General features: G+C 51.6%; 1 protein-coding gene across 1 annotated transcript in view; it reads left to right on the forward strand.

Annotated features, from left to right (window-relative positions):
• Positions 1–22620, forward strand: part of otogl (otogelin-like) — a 51008-nt gene that overhangs the window by 13384 nt on the left and 15004 nt on the right. Inside the window, exons 25-28 of the mRNA XM_042302018.1 lie at positions 700–831; positions 992–1138; positions 1297–1416; positions 14166–14282. Of these exons, the coding sequence (XP_042157952.1) occupies positions 700–831; positions 992–1138; positions 1297–1416; positions 14166–14282 (516 nt within the window). The remainder of the gene's footprint in view (positions 1–699; positions 832–991; positions 1139–1296; positions 1417–14165; positions 14283–22620) is intronic.

Below are 22620 nucleotides of genomic sequence, written 5' to 3' on the forward strand. Positions count from 1 at the left end.
ACAGGAATGCACTCTACCTGCCCTAGGGACAGACCTGCACACCACACTAGAGACCACACATACACGCACACAGTACTCTTTCTCTCTCCCGAGAGTGTAGTTGAAGTGTCTATAATAAGCACAGCTCTCTCTCTCTCTCTCAATTTCAATTCAAAGGGCTTTATTGGCATGGGAAACATATGTTTACATTGTCAAAGCAAGTGAAATAAATAATAAACAAAAGTGAAATTAGCAATTACAAAATTACAGTAAACATTACACTCACAAAGGAATAGAGACATTTCAAATGTCATATGGTTATGTACAGTGTTATAACGCTGTGCAAATAGTTAAAGTACTCAAGGGAAAATAAATAAACATAAATATGGGTTACTCTCTGTTTAGAGCCAAATAGCATAGTTTGCTACGTTTTTTTGTTAATTCTTTCTAATGTGTCAAGTAATTATCTGTTTGTTTTCTCATGATTTGGTTGGGTCTAATTTTGCTGCTGTCCTGGGGCTCTGTTTGTGTTTGTAAACAGAGCCCCAGGATCAGCTTGCTTAGGGGACTCTTCTCCAGGTTCATCTCTGTGTAGGTGATGGTTAATCTTTCTCTGTCTCTCTCTCTCTCTCTCTCTCTCTCTCTCTCTCTCTCTCTCTCTCTCTCTTTCTTTCTTTCTTTCTTTCTTTCTTTCTTTCTTTCTTCTCTCTCTCTCTCCAGAGTATAGATGGTGAGGTGTCCATCGTGGCCCAGAATAAGGATTGTTATCAGAGTGGGATCATCTGTATGAAGATGCTGGTCATCCATGTTGGATTCACCAAGATCTACTTCAACGACAACTCAGGCCAGCCTGTGTGTACCACACACACACACACACACACTCACACATTTCACACTCAATGAAGTCCATGAGCCCTCCTTGGTGGGCAGTACAGACCCTACATGTGACAATCCCGGTGTGTCCTAACCCGGGTCTGGCCCGGTGTGTGTCTTATAAACTCTACTCCTCCAGAGTCCATCCAGTGTGGTAGGTAAGGGGTCCGAATTTGAGCTGTGGTCAGCAGGCTACTACACAGCAATCCACTTTCCCTACCAGGACCTAACCATTCTCTGGGACCGCAAGACGACCGTACACATCAGAGTTGGACCACATTGGAAGGTTAGGATACACACACACACACACACACACCACACTATCTCTCTCTTAACAGTGCTGAGCTGGACCACTTTGGAAGGTCACCACTCACACATCCACCCCACCCCACCCCTAATCCTCCCTTTTCTTTCTCTATCCTTTCCTTCCCCCTGTCTGTCTAGGGTCTCCTGAGTGGTCTGTGTGGGAACTTTGACAGTGTGACAGTGAATGACATGACCACATCCAGCCACATGGAGGTCAGCAATGCTCAGGGCTTCGGAGACAGCTGGGCCCTGGGACAGGTACACACACAGACACACACATAGTGGAACTGCAAACTCTTAGCCATCTGCTCTCCACTCCCACATGGAATGATAACTATACTGAACTAAATGCAGGTTGACGTTTATTGTCAAGGAGTCCCAGACAAACTGTCCATGTCGTGAGCAGGTTCTTATGCCGTAAATGATTGTCGGATGTCTTGGCTCGTTCAGTGTGACAGGGCCTAGGTCTGCCGATAAAGTACCAGTACGTTTGGTCATAAGCTCTGCCAAAGTTCTGGCAGTGTCAGAATTGTTTTGCCTTTATCGTGTAGTGCGGCCTGGTGTTACGAGCCGATCCCAGCGAAGATTATTGTGAATAGTCAGATGAATATAATAGTTTGATTTAAACGTTTACATGCTTTGCAAGAAGAACGATTTCCCTAATAATGTAGTTTCCATGACATCTGAAATCATGCTACCTGACGGGATTTTGACAAATGCACAAAATCAGCCATCAACATTTTTGGGGAAGCCTATTTGATTCTGAGTTTGGACATTTTTATTTATTTATTTCACCTTTATTTAACCAGGTAGGCAAGTTGAGAACAAGTTCTCATTTACAATAGCGACCTGGCCAAGATAAAGCAAAGCAGTTCGACACATACAACAACACAGAGTTACACATGGAGTAAAAAAAACATACAGTCAATAATACAGTAGAAAAACCAGTCTATATACAATGTGAGCAAATGAGGTGAGAAGGGAGGTAAAGGCAAAAAAAAGGCCATGGTGGCGAAGTAAATACAATATAGCAAGTAAAACACTGGAATGGTAGATTTGCAGTGGAAGAATGTGCAAAGTAGAGATAGAAATAATGGGGTGCAAAGGAACAAAGTATCTTCAGAAAGTATCCAGACCTCTTGACTTTTTTGACATTTTGTTATGTTACAGCCTTATTCTAAAATTTATTATGTTTTTTTTTATCAATCTACACACAATGCCACATAATGACAAAGCAAAAACAGGTTTTTAGAATTTTTTGCAAATGTATATAAAAAAAAAAACAGAAATACCTTATTTACATAATTATTCAGACCCTTTGCTATAAGACACAACATTGAGTTCCGGTGCATCCTGTTCCCATTGATCATCTTTGATCATCTTGTTTTCATTTTGTCATTATGTGGTATTGTGTGTAGATTTGAGGACAAAAATATATTTCATCAATTTTCACAGTACGTCTGTAACGTAGCAAAATGTGAAAAACGTCAAGGGGTCTGAATACTTTTCAGAAGACACTATAACATTTGTATGTGAACTGTTTCGAAGATGCATACTTCACTGGCACATAAGCATAGAGAGAGACATGTTCTGCTGGGACTGGGACATGCTCTGCTTGGACTGGGACATGCTCTGCTGGGACATGCTCTGCTGGGACTGGGACATGCTCTGCTGGGACTGGGACATGCTCTGCTGGGACTGGGACATGCTCTGCTGGGACATGCTCTGCTGGGACTGGGGCATGCTCTGCTGGGACTGGGACATGCTCTGCTGGGACTGGGACATGCTCTGCTGGGACATGCTCTGCTGGGGCTGGGACATGCTCTGCTGGGGCTGGGACATGCTCTGCTGGGACTGGGACATGCTCTGCTGGGACATGCTCTGCTGGGACTGGGACATGCTCTGCTGGGACTGGGACATGCTCTGCTGGGACTGGGACATGCTCTGCTGGGACATGCTCTGCTGGGGCTGGGACATGCTCTGCTGGGGCTGGGACATGCTCTGCTGGGGCTGAGACATGCTCTGCTGGGGCTGGGACATGCGCTGCTGGGACTGGGACATGCTCTGCTGGGACTGGGACATGCTCTGCTGGGACATGCTCTGCTGGGACTGGGGCATGCTCTGCTGGGACTGGGACATGCTCTGCTGGGACTGGGACATGCTCTGCTGGGACATGCTCTGCTGGGGCTGGGACATGCTCTGCTGGGGCTGGGACATGCTCTGCTGGGACTGGGACATGCTCTGCTGGGACATGCTCTGCTGGGACTGGAACATGCTCTGCTGGGACTGGGACATGCTCTGCTGGGACTGGGACATGCTCTGCTGGGACATGCTCTGCTGGGGCTGGGACATGCTCTGCTGGGGCTGGGACATGCTCTGCTGGGGCTGAGACATGCTCTGCTGGGGCTGGGACATGCGCTGCTGGGGCTTGGACATGCTCTGCTAGGGCTGGGTAATGCTCTCCTGGGGCTGGGACATGTTCTGCTGGGGCTGGGACATGCTCTGCTAGGGCTGGGACATGCTCTGCTGGGGCTGGGACATGCTCTGCTGGGACTGGGACATGCTCTGCTGGGACTGGGACATGCTCTGCTGGGACATGCTCTGCTGGGGCTGGGACATGCTCTGCTGGGGCTGGGACATGCTCTGCTGGGACTGGGACATGCTCTGCTGGGACATGCTCTGCTGGGACTGGAACATGCTCTGCTGGGACTGGGACATGCTCTGCTGGGACTGGGACATGCTCTGCTGGGACATGCTCTGCTGGGGCTGGGACATGCTCTGCTGGGGCTGGGACATGCTCTGCTGGGGCTGAGACATGCTCTGCTGGGGCTGGGACATGCGCTGCTGGGGCTTGGACATGCTCTGCTAGGGCTGGGTAATGCTCTCCTGGGGCTGGGACATGTTCTGCTGGGGCTGGGACATGTTCTGCTGGGGCTGGGACATGTTCTGCTGGGGCTGGGACATGCTCTGCTGGGGCTGGGTCATGTTTTGCTGGGGCTGGGACATGTTCTGCTGGTGCTGGGACATGTTCTGCTGGGACATGCTCTGCTGGGACATGCTCTGCTAGGACATGCTCTGCTGGGGCTGGGACATGCTCTGCTGGGGCTGGGACAAGCTCTGCTGGGGCTGGGACATGCTCTGCTGGGGCTGGGACATGCTCTGCTGGGACATGTTCTGCTGGGGCTGGAACATTCTCTGCTGGGACATGTTCTGCTGGTGCTGGGACATGTTCTGCTGGGGCATGTTCTGCTGGGGCTGGGACACGCTCTGCTGGGACATGTTCTGCTGAGGCTGGGACATGTTCTGCTGTGGCATGTTCTGCTGGGGCTGGGACATGTTCTACTGGGGCATGTTCTGCTGGGACATGCTCTGCTGGGGCTGGGACATGTTCTGCTGGGGCATGTTCTGCTGGGGCTGGGACATGCTCTGCTGGGACATGCTCTGCTGGGACATGCTCTGCTGGGGCTGGGACAAGCTCTGCTGGGACATGCTCTGCTGGGACAAGCTCTGCTGGGGCTGGGACATGCTCTGCTAGGACATGCTCTACTGGGGCTGGGACATGCTCTGCTGGGACATGCTCTGCTGGGGCTGGGACATGCTCTGCTGGGGCTGGGCCAAGCTCTGCTGGGGCTGGGACATGTTCTGCTAGGGCTGGGTAATGCTCTGCTGGGGCTGGGACATGCTCTGCTGGGGCTGGGACATGCTCTGCTGGGGCTGGGACATGCTCTGCTGGGGCTGGGACATGTTCTGCTGGGACATATTCTGCTGGGTCTGGGACATGCTCTGCTGGGGCATGTTCTGCAGGGGCTGGGACATGTTCTGCTGGGGCTGGGACATGCTCTGCTGGGACATGTTATGCTGGGACATGCTCTGCTGGGACATGCTCTTCTGGGGCTGGGACATGCTCTGCTGGGGCTGGGACATGCTCTGCTGGGGCTGGGACATGTTCTGCTGGGGCTGGGAAATGCTCTGCTGGGACATGCTCTGCTGGGACTGGGACATGCTCTGCTGGGACTGGGACATGCTCTGCTTGGACTGGGACATGCTCTGCTGGGACTGGGACATGCTCTGCTGGGACATGCTCTGCTGGGACTGGGACATGCTCTGCTGGGACATGCTCTGCTGGGACATGCTCTGCTGGGGCTGGGACATGCTATGCTGGGGCTGGGACATGCTCTGCTGGGGCTGGAACATGCTCTGCTGGGACATGTTCTGCTGGGGCTGGGACATGTTCTGCTGGGGCTGGGACATGTTCTGCTAGGGCTGGGTAATGCTCTGCTGGGTCTGGGACATGCTCTGCTGGGGCTGGGACATGCTCTGCTGGGGCTGGGACATGTTCTGCTGGGGCTGGGACATGTTCTGCTGGGACATGTTCTGCTGGGGCTGGGACATGCTCTGCTGGGGCATGTTCTGCTGGGGCTGGGACATGTTCTGCTGGGGCTGGGACATGCTCTGCTGGGACATGTTATGCTGGGACATGCTCTGCTGGGACATGCTCTTCTGGGACTGGGACATGCTCTGCTTGGACTGGGACATGCTCTGCTGGGACATGCTCTGCTGGGACTGGGACATGCTCTGCTGGGACTGGGTAATGCTCTGCTGGGACATGCTCTGCTGGGACTGGGACATGCTCTGCTGGGACTGGGACATGCTCTGCTGGGACTGGGTCATGCTCTGCTGGGACTGGGACATGCTCTGCTGGGGCTGGGACATGCTCTGCTGGGGCTGGGACATGCTCTGCTGGGGCTGAGACATGCTCTGCTGGGGCTGGGACATGCTCTGCTGGGACATGCTCTGCTGGGGCTGGGGCATGCTCTGCTGGGACATGCTCTGCTGGGGCTGGGACATGCTCTGCTGGGACTGGAACATGCTCTGCTGGGACATGCTCTGCTGGGACATGCTCTGCTGGGACTGGGACATTCTCTGCTGAGGCTGGGACATGCTCTGCTGGGGCTGGGACATGCTCTGCTGGGACATGCTCTGCTGGGACATGTTCTGGGACATGCTATGCTGGGACTGGGACATGCACTGCTAGGGCTGGTGACATGTTCTGCTGGGGCTGGGACGTGTTCTGCTGGGACATGCTCTGCTGGGGCTGGGACATGTTCTGCTAGGGCTGGGACATGTTATGCTGGGGCTGGGACATGTTCTGCTAGGACATGCTCAGCTGGGGCAGGGAAATGTTCTGCTAGGGCTAGGACATGTTCTGCTAGGGCTGGGATATGCTCTGCTGGGGCTGGGACATGTTCTGCTGGGGATGGGACATGCTCTGCTGGGGCATGTTCTGCTGGGGCTGGGACATGTTCTGCTGGGGCATGTTCTGCTGGGGCTGGGACATGCTCTGCTGGGACATGCTCTGCTGGGGCTGGGACAAGCTCTGCTGGGACATGCTCTGCTGGGACAAGCTCTGCTGGGGCTGGGACATGCTCTGCTAGGACATGCTCTACTGGGGCTGGGACATGCTCTGCTGGGACATGCTCTGCTGGGGCTGGGACATGCTCTGCTGGGGCTGGGACAAGCTCTGCTGGGGCTGGGACATGCTATGCTGGGGCTGGGACATGCTCTGCTGGGGCTGGAACATGCTCTGCTGGGACATGTTCTGCTGGGGCTGGGACATGTTCTGCTGGGGCTGGGACATGTTCTGCTAGGGCTGGGTAATGCTCTGCTGGGTCTGGGACATGCTCTGCTGGGGCTGGGACATGCTCTGCTGGGGCTGGGACATGTTCTGCTGGGGCTGGGACATGTTCTGCTGGGACATGTTCTGCTGGGGATGGGACATGCTCTGCTGGGGCATGTTCTGCTGGGGCTGGGACATGCTCTGCTGGGACATGTTATGCTGGGACATGCTCTGCTGGGACATGCTCTTCTGGGGCTGGGACATGCTCTACTGGGGCTGGGACATGTTCTGCTGGGACTGGGAAATGCTCTGCTGGGACATGCTCTGCTGGGTCTGGGACATGCTCTGCTGGGACTGGGACATGCTCTGCTTGGACTGGGACATGCTCTGCTGGGACATGCTCTGCTGGGACTGGGACATGCTCTGCTGGGACTGGGTAATGCTCTGCTGGGACATCTGGGACTGGGACATGCTCTGCTGGGACTGGGACATGCTCTGCTGGGACTGGGACATGCTCTGCTGGGACATGCTCTGCTGGGGCTGGGACATGCTCTGCTGGGGCTGGGACATGCTCTGCTGGGGCTGAGACATGCTCTGCTGGGGCTGGGACATGCTCTGCTGGGACATGCTCTGCTGGGACTGGGACATGCTCTGCTGGGACTGGGACATGCTCTGCTGGGACATGCTCTGCTGGGGCTGGGACATGCTCTGCTGGGGCTGGGACATGCTCTGCTGGGGCTGGACATGCTCTGCTGGGGCTGGGACATGCGCTGCTGGGGCTGGGACATGCTGCTGGCTGGGGCTCTCCTGGGGCTGGGACATGCTCTGCTGGTACATGCTCTGCTGGGACATGTTCTGCTGGGGCTGGGCAATGCTCTGCTAGGGCTGGGACATGCTCTGCTGGGACTGGGACATGCTCTGCTGGGACATGCTCTGCTGGGGCTGGGACATGCTCTGCTGGGGCTGGGACATGCTCTGCTGGTACATGCTCTGCTGGGACATGTTCTGCTGGGGCTGGGCAATGCTCTGCTAGGGCTGGGACATGCTCTGCTGGGGCTGGGATATGCTCTGCTGGGGCTGGGACATGTTCTGCTGGGGCTGGGACATTTTCTGCTGGGGCTGGGACATGCTCTGCTGGGGCTGGGTCATGTTTTGCTGGGGCTGGGACATGTTCTGCTGGCGCTGGGACATGTTCTGCTGGGACATGCTCTGCTAGGACATGCTCTACTAGGACATGCTCTGCTGGGGCTGGGACATGCTCTGCTGGGGCTGGGACAAGCTCTGCTGGGGCTGGGACATGCTCTGCTGGGGCTGGACATGCTCTGCTGGGACATGTTCTGCTGGGGCTGGGACATGTTCTGCTGGGGCATGTTCTGCTGGGGCTGGGACACGCTCTGCTGGGACATGTTCTGCTGTGGCATGTTCTGCTGGGGCTGGGGCATGTCTGCTGGGGCTGGGACATGCTCTGCTGGGACATGCTCTGCTGGGACATGCTCTGCTGGGGCTGGGACAAGCTCTGCTGGGACATGCTCTGCTGGGACAAGCTCTGCTGGGGCTGGGACATGCTCTGCTAGGACATGCTCTACTGGGGCTGGGACATGCTCTGCTGGGACATGCTCTGCTGGGGCTGGGACATGCTCTGCTGGGGCTGGGACAAGCTCTGCTGGGGCTGGGACATGTTCTGCTAGGGCTGGGACATGCTTTGCTGGGGCTGGGACATGTTCTGCTGGGGCTGGGACCTGTTCTGCTGGGACATGTTCTGCTGGGTCTGGGACATGCTCTGCTGGGGCATGTTCTGCTGGGGCCGGGACATGTTCTGCTGGGGCTGGGACATGCTCTGCTGGGACATGTTATGCTGGGACATGCTATGCTGGGACATGCTCTTCTGGGGCTGGGACATGCTCTGCTGGGGCTGGGACATGCTCTGCTGGGGCTGGGACATGTTCTGCTGGGGCTTGGAAATGCTCTGCTGGGACATGCTCTGCTGGGACTGGGACATGCTCTGCTGGGACATGCTCTGCTGGGACTGGGACATGCTCTGCTGGGACATGCTCTGCTGGGACTGGGGAATGCTCTGCTGGGACTGGGACATGCTCTGCTGGGACATGCTCTGCTGGGGCTGGGACATGCTCTGCTGGGGCTGGGACATGCTCTGCTGGGACATGCTCTGCTGGGACTGGGACATGCTCTGCTGAGACTGGGACATGCTCTGCTGGGACATGCTCTGCTCGGGCTGGGACATGCTCTGCTGGGGCTGAGACATGCTCTGCTGGGGCTGGGACATGCGCTGCTGGGGCTGGGACGTGCTCTGCTAGGGCTGGGTAATGCTCTCCTGGGGCTGGGACATGCTCTGCTGGTACATGCTCTCTGCTGGGACATGTTCTGCTGGGGCTGGGACATGCTCTGCTAGGGCTGGGACATGCTCTGCTGGGGCTGGGACATGCTCTGCTGGGGCTGGGACATGCTCTGCTGGGGCTGGGACATGTTCTGCTGGGGCTGGGACATGTTCTGCTGGGGCTGGGGCATGCTCTGCTGGGGCTGGGTCATGTTTTGCTGGGGCTGGGACATGTTCTGCTGGGGCTGGGACCTGTTCTGCTGGGACATGTTCTGCTGGGTCTGGGACATGCTCTGCTGGGGCATGTTCTGCTGGGGCCGGGACATGTTCTGCTGGGGCTGGGACATGCTCTGCTGGGACATGCTATGCTGGGACATGCTCTTCTGGGGCTGGGACATGCTCTGCTGGGGCTGGGACATGCTCTGCTGGGGCTGGGACATGTTCTGCTGGGGCTTGGAAATGCTCTGCTGGGACATGCTCTGCTGGGACTGGGACATGCTCTGCTGGGACATGCTCTGCTGGGACTGGGACATGCTCTGCTGGGACATGCTCTGCTGGGACTGGGGAATGCTCTGCTGGGACTGGGACATGCTCTGCTGGGACATGCTCTGCTGGGGCTGGGACATGCTCTGCTGGGGCTGGGACATGCTCTGCTGGGACATGCTCTGCTGGGACTGGGACATGCTCTGCTGAGACTGGGACATGCTCTGCTGGGACATGCTCTGCTGGGGCTGGGACATGCTCTGCTGGGGCTGAGACATGCTCTGCTGGGGCTGGGACATGCGCTGCTGGGGCTGGGACGTGCTCTGCTAGGGCTGGGTAATGCTCTCCTGGGGCTGGGACATGCTCTGCTGGTACATGCTCTGCTGGGACATGTTCTGCTGGGGCTGGGACATGCTCTGCTAGGGCTGGGACATGCTCTGCTGGGGCTGGGACATGCTCTGCTGGGGCTGGGACATGCTCTGCTGGGGCTGGGACATGTTCTGCTGGGGCTGGGACATGTTCTGCTGGGGCTGGGGCATGCTCTGCTGGGGCTGGGTCATGTTTTGCTGGGGCTGGGACATGTTCTGCTGGCGCTGGGGCATGTTATGCTGGGGTGTGTTATGCTGGGGCTGGGACATGCTCTGTTGGGACATGTTCTGCTGGGGCTGGGACATGCTCTGCTGGGATAAGCTCTGCTGGGGCTGGGACATGTTCTGCTAGGACATGCTCTGCTGGGGCTGGGACATGCTCTGCTGGGACAAGCTCTGCTGGGGCTGGGACATGCTCTGCTAGGACATGCTCTGCTGGGGCTGGGACATGCGCTCTACTGGGACATGCTCTGCTAGGACATGCTCTGCTGGGGCTGGGACATGCTCTGCTGGGGCTGGGACATGTTCTGCTGGGGCTTGGAAATGCTCTGCTGGGACATGCTCTGCTGGGACTGGGACATGCTCTGCTGGGACATGCTCTGCTGGGACTGGGACATGCTCTGCTGGGACATGCTCTGCTGGGACTGGGACATGCTCTGCTGGGACTGGGACATGCTCTGCTGGGACATGCTCTGCTGGGGCTGGGACATGCTCTGCTGGGGCTGGGACATGCTCTGCTGGGACATGCTCTGCTGGGACTGGGACATGCTCTGCTGAGACTGGGACATGCTCTGCTGGGGCTGGGACATGCTCTGCTGGGGCTGGGACATGCTCTGCTGGGGCTGGGACATGCTCTGCTGGGGCTGAGACATGCTCTGCTGGGGCTGGGACATGCGCTGCTGGGGCTGGGACATGCTCTGCTGGGGCTGGGGCATGTTATGCTGGGGTGTGTTATGCTGGGGCTGGGACATGCTCTGTTGGGACATGTTCTGCTGGGGCTGGGACATGCTCTGCTGGGATAAGCTCTGCTGGGGCTGGGACATGTTCTGCTAGGACATGCTCTGCTGGGGCTGGGACATGCTCTGCTGGGACAAGCTCTGCTGGGGCTGGGACATGCTCTGCTAGGACATGCTCTGCTGGGGCTGGGACATGCGCTCTACTGGGACATGCTCTGCTAGGACATGCTCTGCTGGGGCTGGGACATGCTCTGCTGGGGCTGGGACATGTTCTGCTGGGGCTTGGGAATGCTCTGCTGGGACATGCTCTGCTGGGACTGGGACATGCTCTGCTGGGACATGCTCTGCTGGGACTGGGACATGCTCTGCTGGGACATGCTCTGCTGGGACTGGGACATGCTCTGCTGGGACTGGGACATGCTCTGCTGGGACATGCTCTGCTGGGGCTGGGACATGCTCTGCTGGGGCTGGGACATGCTCTGCTGGGACATGCTCTGCTGGGACTGGGACATGCTCTGCTGAGACTGGGACATGCTCTGCTGGGGCTGGGACATGCTCTGCTGGGGCTGGGACATGCTCTGCTGGGGCTGGGATATGCTCTGCTGGGGCTGAGACATGCTCTGCTGGGGCTGGGACATGCGCTGCTGGGGCTGGGACATGCTCTGCTGGGGCTGGGACATGCTCTGCTGGGGCTGGGACATGTTCTGCTGGGGCTGGGACATGTTCTGCTGGGGCTGGGACATGCTCTGCTGGGGCTGGGTCATGTTTTGCTGGGGCTGGGACATGTTCTGCTGGCGCTGGGGCATGTTATGCTGGGGCATGTTATGCTGGGGCATGTTATGCTGGGGCTGGGACATGCTCTGTTGGGACATGCTCTGCTGGGGCTGGGACATGCTCTGCTGGGACAAGCTCTGCTGGGGCTGGGACATGTTCTGCTAGGACATGCTCTGCTGGGGCTGGGACATGCTCTGCTGGGACAAGCTCTGCTGGGGCTGGGACATGCTCTGCTAGGACATGCTCTGCTGGGGCTGGGACATGCGCTCTACTGGGACATGCTCTGCTAGGACATGCTCTGCTGGGGCTGGGACATGCTCTGCTGGGACATGCTCTGCTAGGACATGCTCTGCTGGGGCTGGGACATGCTCTGCTGGGACATGCTCTGCTGGGGCTGGGACATGCTCTCCTGGGACATGCTCTGCTGGGGCTGGGACATGCTCTGCTGGGACATGTTCTGCTGGGGCTGGGACATGCTCTGCTGGGGCTGGGACATGCTCTGCTGGGGCTGGGACATGTTCTGCTGAATTTGGTAACATTGCACTGTGTGACGTTATAATTGTAAACCACTGAATCTGACATACAGTCTACAAAGGCCTTTAGGCATTAGGGTTAGCAGTGTGGTGCTGTCAGGGTTAAGGTTAGGCTAAGGTTTTGTGACTCTGTGGCTGTGCCAGCTATTGACCACTCTGCAGAGCTGCCTCCAGTACATGAGTCACTGCAATAAACGCCAACCTGCGAACACAGCCAATTTACCATGTCTCTAAAGATCAAATATTATTCCCAGAGTAATGGCTGCCTAAAAGGGGGAACTTGGAGAATATTTCCCTGTTCTTTGTCTTTAGATTTGAAGTGGAAATATATATATACACTGCTCAAAAAAATAAAGGGAACACTAAAATATCAATGGAAATCCAATTTATCAACCCATGGAGGTCTGGATTTGGAGTCACACTCAAAATTAAAGTGGAAAACCACACTACAGGCTGATCCAACTTTGATGTAATGTCCTTAAAACAAGTCAAAATGAGGCTCAGTAGTGTGTGTGGCCTCCACGTGCCTGTATGACCTCCCTACAACGCCTGGGCATGCTCCTGATTAGGTGGTGGATGGTCTCCTGAGGGATCTCCTCCCAGACCTGGACTAAAGCATCCGCCAACTCCTGGACAGTCTGTGGTGCAACGTAGCGTTGTTGGATGGAGCGAGACATGATGTCCCAGATGTGCTCAATTGGATTCAGGTCTGGGGAACGGGCGGGCCAGTCCATAGCATCAATGCCTTCCTCTTGCAGGAACTGCTGACACACTCCAGCCACATGAGGTCTAGCATTGTCTTGCATTAGGAGGAACCCAGGGCCAACCGCACCAGCATATGGTCTCACAAGGGGTCTGAGGATCTCATCTTGGTACCTAATGGCAGTCAGGCTACCTCTGGCGAGCACATGGAGGGCTGTGCGGCCCCCCAAAGAAATGCCACCCCACATCATGACTGACCCAGCGCCAAACCGGTCATGCTGGAGGATGTTGCAGGCAGCAGAACGTTCTCCACGGCGTCTCCAGACTCTGTCACGTCTGTCACGTGCTCAGTGTGAACCTGCTTTCATCTGTGAAGGTCACAGGGCGCCAGTGGCGAATTTGCCAATCTTGGTGTTCTCTGGCAAATGCCAAACGTCCTGCACGTGTTGGGCTGTAAGCACAACCCCCACCTGTGGACGTCGGGCCCTCATACCACCCTCATGGAGTCTGTTTCTGACCGTTTGAGCAGACACATGCACATTTGTGGCCTGCTGGAGGTCATTTTGCAGGGCTCTGGCAGTGCTCCTCCTGCTCCTCTTTGCACAAAGGCGGAGGTAGTGGTCCTGCTGCTGGGTTGTTGCCCTCCTACGGCCTCCTCCACGTCTCCTGATGTACTGGCTTGTCTCCTGGTAGCGCCTCCATGCTCTGGACACTACGCTGACAGACACAGCAAACCTTCTTGCCACAGCTCGCATTGATGTGCCATCCTGGATGAGCTGTACTACCTGAGCCACTTGTGTGGGTTGTAGAGAGTTCTAGAGTGAAAGCACCGCCAGCATTCAAAAGTGACCAAAACATCAGCCAGGAAGCATGGGAACTGAGAAGTGGTCTGTGGTCACCACCTGCAGAACCACTCCTTTATTGGGAGTGTCTTGCCAATTGCCTATAATTTCCACCTGTTGTGTATTCCATTTGCACAACAGCATGTGAAATGTATTGTCAATCAGTGTTGCTTCCTAAGTGGACAGTTTGATTTCACAGAAGTGTGATTTACTTGGAGTTACATTGTGTTGTTTAAGTGTTAAGTGTTCCCTCTATACTTTTGAGCAGTGTATATCCCCCCCCTCCTGCCCCCTCGCTTCAACCCCTCAGCCCAGTCTCCTGCCTCTCTAGGGTCTACCTGTAAGATTTTGGAGACATCAGGCACCCACCAACTTTGTTTCTGTGTGTGTGTGTCAGTGTGAGAGTGACTATGTGGTGAAGAGAGCGTGTGAAGGAGACCTGGGTAGACAGCCGTACGCCAAGAGAGAGTGTGCTCTACTCTACAGTGATGTCTTTACTCCCTGTCACAATGTGGTGAGTGTACACACACACTACACACACACACACACACACACACACACACACAGGAAAGGGGGATATGGGAACGATTCTTATCTGATCTCAGTAAATAAGCTCTACTCTCAGGAGATGTACACCACGACCAGAGACACATACAAGGGGGTTAAGGTGTGCAGCTTTAGGTGGTGGGTTGTTTTCTTTTTCTTTTTGTACTTTTAAAGCTTTTTTCTCCCCAATTTCGTGATATTCAATTGGTACTTACAGTCTTGTCCCTTCGCTGCAACTCCTGTATGGATTCAGGAGAGGCGAAGGTCGAGAGCCATGTGTCATCTGAAAAACAACCCTGACAAGCAGCACTGCTTCTTGACACACTGCTCGCTTAACCCGGAAGCCAGTCGCACCAATTTGTAAGAGGAAACACTGTATAACTGCCGACCGGAGTCAGCTTGCAGGCGTCCGGCCCGCCACAAGGAGTAGCTAGAGCATGATGGGACATGAAAGGACATCCCGGTCGGCCAAACCCTCCCCTAACCCGGACGACGCTGGGCCAATTGTGCGCCGCCTCATGGGTCTCCCGGTCACGGCCGGCTGTGTCTCAGCCTGGGATCAAACCCTGGGCCGTAGTGACGGCTCAAGTGTTGCAGTGCCTTAGATCGCTGTGCCACTCGGGAGGCCCCTGGTGGTGGGTTGTTGAGGTTATATTGTGTTATTTTCTGAGTGGCCAACAGATGGTGGTGTAGGTTTGACTGACTTCAGAATGACCCAACACGAAGGTTGTCTTGCTTAAGCAATGTTCTCCCCAGGATCTCTTAAAGGCCCAATGCAGCTGTTTTTATCTCAATATAAAATTATTTCTGGGTAACAATTTCATTTCATTTCTGGGTTTTCAATTAAAATGGTCAAAAAGAAACAAAAAATTGCTTGTTAGCAAGAGCAATTTCTCAAGCAAGTATTTTCTCTGGTAGTGATCTGAGTGGGGAGGGGGAAACTGAAAACTAGCTGTTATTGGCTCTTACACTAAAAGGGCATTATCACCATTTTCTAAATTTCACAGTATTATTCCAACCTCATAGTGTGTAAATGTACACTGAACAAAAATATAAACACAACATGTAAAGTGTTGGTCCCATGTTTCATGAGCTGAAATAAAAGATCCCAGAAATGTTCCATATGCTCAAAAAGCTTATTTCTCTCTAATGTTGTGCACAAATTTGTTTACATCCCTGTTAGTGAGCATTTCAAGATAATCCATCCACCTGACAGGTGCGGCAAATCAAGAAGCTGATTAAACAGCATGATCATTACACAGGTGCACCTTGTGCTGGGGACAATAAAAGGCCACTCTAAAATGTGCCGTTTTGTCACACAACACAATGCCACAGATGTCTAAAGTTTTTAGGGAGTGTGCAATTGGCATGCTGACTGCAGGAATGTCCACCAAAGCTGTTTGCAGATAATTGAATGTTCATTTCTCTTTCATAAGCCGCCTCCAACGTTGTTTCAGAGAATTTGGCAGCACGTCCAACCGGCCTCACAAACGCAGACCGTGTGTATGGCATTGTGTGGGTGAGCAGTCTGTTAATGTCAACGTTCTGAACAGAGTGCCCCATGGTGGCGGTGGGTTTATTCCTATTTGTATTTGTATTTATTAAGGATTCCCATTAGCTGCTGCCAGTGCAGCAGCTGCTCCTCCCGGGGTCCAGCAAAATTAAGGCAGTTTATACCATTTTAAAACATTACAATACATTCACAGATTTCACAACACACTGTGTACCCTCAGGCACCACTACCATATATCTACAGTGCTACATCCATGTGTATGTATAGTGCGTATGTTATCCTGTGTGTGTGTGTGTGTGTGTGTGTGTGTGTGTGTGTGTGTGTGTGTGTGTGTGTGTGTGTGTGTGTGTGTGTGTGTGTGTGTGTGTGTGTGTGTGTGTGTGTGTGTGTGTGTGTGCGTGTATGTGTGTATGTGTCTGTGCCAATGTTTGTGTTCCTTCACAGTCCCCACTGTTCCATAAGGTGTTCTTTTAATCTGATTTTTAAATCTAATTTTACTGCTTGCGTCAGTTACTTGATGTGGAATAGAGTTCCATGTAGTCATGGCTCTATGTAGTACTGTGTGCCTCCCATAGTCTGTTCTGGACTTGGGGACTGTGAAGAGACCTCTTGTGGCATGTCTTGTGGGGTATACATGGGTGTCCGTGCTGTGTGCCAGTAGTTTAGACAGACAGCTCGGTGGATTCAACTTGTCAATACCTCTCATAAATAAAAGTAGTGATGAAGTCAATCTCTCCTCCACTTTCAGTCAGGAGAGATTAAAATGCAAATTATTCATTTTAACTCTCTGTCTACATCCAACGGCCAGCCGTGCTGCCCTGTTCTAAGCCAATTGCAAGTCCTTTTTGTGCCACCTGAACACATGACTGAACAGTAGTCAAGGTGCAACAAAACTAGGGTCTGTAGGACCTGCCTTGTTGATAGTGTTGTTAAGAAGGCGGAGCATCGCTTTATTTTTGACAGACTTCTCCCCGTCTTAGCTACTACTGCATCAATATGTTTTGACCATGACAGTTTACAATCTAGTGTTACTCCAAGCAGTTTAGTCATCTCAACTTTCTCAATTTCCACATTATTTATTACAAGATTTCATTGAGGTTTAGGGTTCAGTGAGTGTTTTGTTCCAAATACAATGCTTTTAGTTTTAGAAATATTTAGGGCAAACTTATTCCTTGCCACCCACTCTGAAACTAACTGCCGCTCTTTGATGAGTGTGGCAGTCATTTCAGTCGCTGTAGTAGCTGACATGTATAGTGTAGAGTCATCTGGCTTTGCTCAAAGTCAGTAAATATTTTAAAAAGCAAGGTGCCGAAACAGCTACCCTGGGGAATTCCCGATTCTAACTGGATTATATTTGATAGGCTCCCATTAAAGAACACCCTCTATGTTCTGTTAGACAAGTAACTCTTTATCCACATTATAGCAGGGGGTGTAAAGCCATAACACACGTTTTTCCAGCCGCAGACTATAATCGATAATGTCAAAAGCTGCACTGAAGTCTAACAAGACAGACCCCACAATCATTTTATCATCAATTTCTCTCAGCCAATCATCAGTCATTTGTGTAAGTGCTGTGCTTGTTGAGTGTCCTTCCCTATAAGCATGCTAAATTTCTGTTGTCAATTTGTTTACTGTAAAATAGCATTGTATCTGGTCAAACACAATTTTTTCCAGAAGTTTACTAAGGGTTGGTGACAGGCTGATTGGTCAGCTGTTTGAGCCAGTAAAGGGGGCTTTGCTATTCTTTGGTAGCGGAATGACTTTAGCTTCCCTGCAGGCCTGAGGGCACACGCTCTCTAGTAGGCTTAAATTGAAGATGTGGCAAATAGGAGTGGCAATATCATCTGCTATTATCCTCAGTTATTTTCCATCTAGATTGTCAGACACTGGTGGATTGTCATTGTTGATAGACAACAATATTTTTTTCACATCTTCCCCACTGACTTTACAGAATTCAAAAGTACAATTCTTGTCTTTCATAATTTGGTCAGATATACTTGGATGTGTAGTGTCAGCGTTTGTTGCTGGCATGTCATCCCTAAGTTTGCTTATCGTGCCAATGAAAAAGTCATTCAAGTAGTTTGCAATATCAGTGGGCTTTGTGATGAATGAGCCATCTGATTCAATAAATGAAGGAGCCAAGTTGTCTTTTTTCCCCAAAATGTCATTTAAGGTGCCCCAAAGCTTTTTACTATTATTCTTTATATCATTTATTTTTGTTTCATAGTGTAGTTACTTTTCATTTATTTTACTCACATGATTTATTAATTTTCAGTACGGTTGCCAATCAATAGGGCTGTCAGACTTAATTGCCATACCCTTTGCCTCATCCCTCTCAACCATACAATATTTAAATTCCTCATCAATCCAAGGGGATTTTTTACAGTCATTTTCTTTAGGGGTGGATCAGCTTAATATTGCAGAAAGATTTTTTCTTCCATTAATGTGATTGTCTGCATAATTTCCAATCCCCCCTATTTTTGGGGTCAATATATATATATATATACGTACACATACACATATGCATACATATACAGACATACCTATATAACCTAGACATACACCATTTTTTTTAGTAGAATATACCTTTATTATTTCCCGCAAACCCTACCATCCTTCCCCCAATTGGAGTAAACTAATAAACAATAACACTTAGGCTTCTACCTTCAGTTTATGCATCTTATACACATTTTACAGACACAATCTATTTTACAATAGTAATATTTTGTTTGTTTTTATTCCATCCTCTATTTCTGATGTCCATCCAGTTTGATTTCTATTTGTAACTGCTAGTTCACAAAATTCCTGAACCTATATACATTTTACAGACCTGTATGTTTTACATTGGTTATCTTGTTATTAGTCCCACCCTTCAGCTCCATTCAACCCCTCCCATCTATCTCTCAACACCATCCATTTTGGATTTCTATTTGCCATATATGTTCAACTGTGCTGTGATGCTTGACAAAAGTACTGAACCTTTCTATTCTCATAGCTTCTACAGATTGTAAATTAAAAATATATTTTTTTGCTAAAATAATTATTATATTATTGATTGATTGACTATGGCTTTTTAAATCACCCAGTATTGCTATCTGCAGCGTTAGTTCTAGGCAAATGTTGCAATTCTTCAGACATTCCTGGAGCTGTGACCAAAAACTCCAAATCAAATCAAATCAAATTTTATTTGTCACATACACATGGTTAGCAGATGTTAATGCGAGTGTAGCGAAATGCTTGTGCTTCTAGTTCCGACAATGCAGTAATAACGAACAAGTAATCTAACTAACAATTCCAAAAAACGACTGTCTTATACACAGTGTAAGGGGATAAAGAATATATACATAAGGATATATGAATGAGTGATGGTACAGAGCAGCATAGGCAAGATACAGTAGATGATATCGAGTACAGTATATACATATGAGATGAGTATGTAAACCAAGTGGCATAGTTAAAGTGGCTAGTGATACATGTATTACATAAGGATGCAGTCGATGATATAGAGTACAGTATATACGTATGCATATGAGATGAATAATGTAGGGTAAGTAACATTATATAAGGTAGCATTGTTTAAAGTGGCTAGTGATATATTTACATAATTTCCCATCAATTCCCATTATTAAAGTGGCTGGAGTTGAGTCAGTGTCATTGACAGTGAGTTGGCAGCAGCCACTCAATGTTAGTGGTGGCTGTTTAACAGTCTGATGGCCTTGAGATAGAAGCTGTTTTTCAGTCTCTCGGTCCCAGCTTTGATGCACCTGTACTGACCTCGCCTTCTGGATGACAGCGGGGTGAACAGGCAGTGGCTCGGGTGGTTGATGTCCTTGATGATCTTTATGGCCTTCCTGTAGCATCGGGTGGTGTAGGTGTCCTGGAGGGCAGGTAGTTTGCCCCCGGTGATGCGTTGTGCAGACCTCACTACCCTCTGGAGAGCCTTACGGTTGAGGGCAGTGCAGTTGCCATACCAGGCGGTGATACAGCCCGCCAGGATGCTCTCGATTGTGCATCTGTAGAAGTTTGTGAGTGCTTTTGGTGACAAGCCGAATTTCTTCAGCCTCCTGAGGTTGAAGAGGCGCTGCTGCGCCTTCTTCACGATGCTGTCTGTGTGAGTGGACCAATTCAGTTTGTCTGTGATGTGTATGCCGAGGAACTTAAAACTTGCTACCCTCTCCACTACTGTTCCATCGATGTGGATGGGGGTGTTCCCTCTGCTGTTCCCTGAAGTCCACAATCATCTCCTTAGTTTTGTTGACGTTGAGTGTGAGGTTATTTTCCTGACACCACACTCCGAGGGCCCTCACCTCCTCCCTGTAGGCCGTCTCGTCGTTGTTGGTAATCAAGCCTACCACTGTTGTGTCGTCCGCAAACTTGATGATTGAGTTGGAGGCGTGCATGGCCACGCAGTCGTGGGTGAACAGGGAGTACAGGAGAGGGCTCAGAATGCACCCTTGTGGGGCCCCAGTGTTGAGGATCAGCGGGGAGGAGATGTTGTTGCCTACCCTCACCACCTGGGGCGGCCCGTCAGGAAGTCCAGTACCCAGTTGCACAGGGCGGGGTCGAGACCCAGGGTCTCGAGCTTGATGACGAGCTTGGAGGGTACTATGGTGTTGAATGCCGAGCTATAGTCGATGAACAGCATTCTCACATAGGTATTCCTCTTGTCCAGATGGGTTAGGGCAGTGTGCAGTGTGGTTGAGATTGCATCGTCTGTGGACCTATTTGGGCGGTAAGCAAATTGGAGTGGGTCTAGGGTGTCAGGTAGGGTGGAGATGATATGGTCCTTGACTAGTCTCTCAAAGCACTTCATGATGACGGATGTGAGTGCTACGGGCGGTAGTCGTTTAGCTCAGTTACCTTAGCTTTCTTGGGAACAGGAACAATGGTGGCCCTCTTGAAGCATGTGGGAACAGCAGACTGGTATAGGGATTGATTGAATATGTCCGTAAACACACCGGCCAGCTGGTCTGCGCATGCTCTGAGGGCGCGGCTGGGGATGCCGTCTGGGCCTGCAGCCTTGCGAGGGTTAACACGTTTAAATGTCTTACTCACCTCGGCTGCAGTGAAGGAGAGACCGCATGTTTTCGTTGCAGGCCGTGTCAGTGGCACTGTATTGTCCTCAAAGCGGGCAAAAAAGTTATTTAGTCTGCCTGGGAGCAAGACATCCTGGTCCGTGACTGGGCTGGATTTCTTCCTGTAGTCCGTGATTGACTGTAGACCCTGCCACATGCCTCTTGTGTCTGAGCCGTTGAATTGAGATTCTACTTTGTCTCTGTACTGGCGCTTAGCTTGTTTGATAGCCTTGCGGAGGGAATAGCTGCACTGTTTGTATTCAGTCATGTTACCAGACACCTTGCCCTGATTAAAAGCAGTGGTTCGCGCTTTCAGTTTCACACGAATGCTGCCATCAATCCACGGTTTCTGGTTACGGAATGTTTTAATCGTTGCTATGGGAACGACATCTTCAACGCACGTTCTAATGAACTCGCACACCGAATCAGCGTATTCATCAATGTTGTTGTCTGACGCAATACGAAACATCTCCCAGTCCACGTGATGGAAGCAGTCTTGGAGTGTGGAGTCAGCTTGGTCGGACCAGCGTTGGACAGACCTCAGCGTGGGAGCCTCTTGTTTTAGTTTCTGTCTGTAGGCAGGGATCAACAAAATGGAGTCGTGGTCAGCTTTTCCGAAAGGGGGGCGGGGCAGGGCCTTATATGCGTCGCGGAAGTTAGAGTAACAATGATCCAGGGTCTTTCCACCCCTGGTTGCGCAATCGATATGCTGATAAAATTTAGGGAGTCTTGTTTTCAGATTAGCCTTGTTAAAATCCCCAGCTACAATGAATGCAGCCTCCGGATAAATTGTTTCCAGTTTGCAGAGAGTTAAATAAAGTTCGTTCAGAGCCATCGATGTGTCTGCTTGGGGGGGATATATACGGCTGTGATTATAATCGAAGAGAATTCTCTTGGTAGATAATGCGGTCTACATTTGATTGTGAGGAATTCTAAATCAGGTGAACAGAAGGATTTGAGTTCCTGTATGTTTCTTTCATCACACCATGTCACGTTGGCCATAAGGCATACGCCCCCGCCCCTCTTCTTACCAGAAAGATGTTTGTTTCTGTCGGCGCGATGCGTGGAGAAACCCGCTGGCTGCACCGCTTCGGATAGCGTCTCTCCAGTGAGCCATGTTTCCGTGAAGCAGAGAACGTTACAGTCTCTGATGTCCCTCTGGAATGCTACCCTTGCTCGGATTTCATCAACCTTGTTGTCAAGAGACTGGACATTGGCAAGAAGAATGCTAGGGAGTGGTGCACGGTGTGCCCGTCTCCGGAGTCTGACCAGAAGACCGCTTCGCTTCCCTCTTTTTCTGTGTCGTTTTTTTGGGTCGCTGCATGGAATCCACTCCGTTGTCCTGGTTGTAAGGCAGAACACAGGATCCGCGTCGCGAAAAAACATATTCTTGGTCGTACTGATGGTGAGTTGACGCTGATCTTATATTCAGTAGTTCTTCTCGACTGTATGTAATGAAACCTAAGATGACCTGGGGTACTAGTGTAAGAAATAACACGTAAAAAAACAAAAAACTGCATAGTTTCCTAGGAACGCGAAGCGAGGCGGCCATCTCTGTCGGCGCCGGAAGTACAATATCAAAATAAATTATCTAATGACACTGCCTCCTCACAGAAAAATCTGCAGAGCTGAAAAAGATTGTATCCCCCAAATATATAACATTCTATTGGTTGCCAGAATTTTGTATAGTAATTTAAATTGAAAAATGTGAAGTTTTG

The sequence above is a fragment of the Oncorhynchus tshawytscha genome, linkage group LG19 (genome assembly GCF_018296145.1).
Source record: "Oncorhynchus tshawytscha isolate Ot180627B linkage group LG19, Otsh_v2.0, whole genome shotgun sequence".
Lineage (NCBI taxonomy): Eukaryota > Metazoa > Chordata > Actinopteri > Salmoniformes > Salmonidae > Oncorhynchus > Oncorhynchus tshawytscha.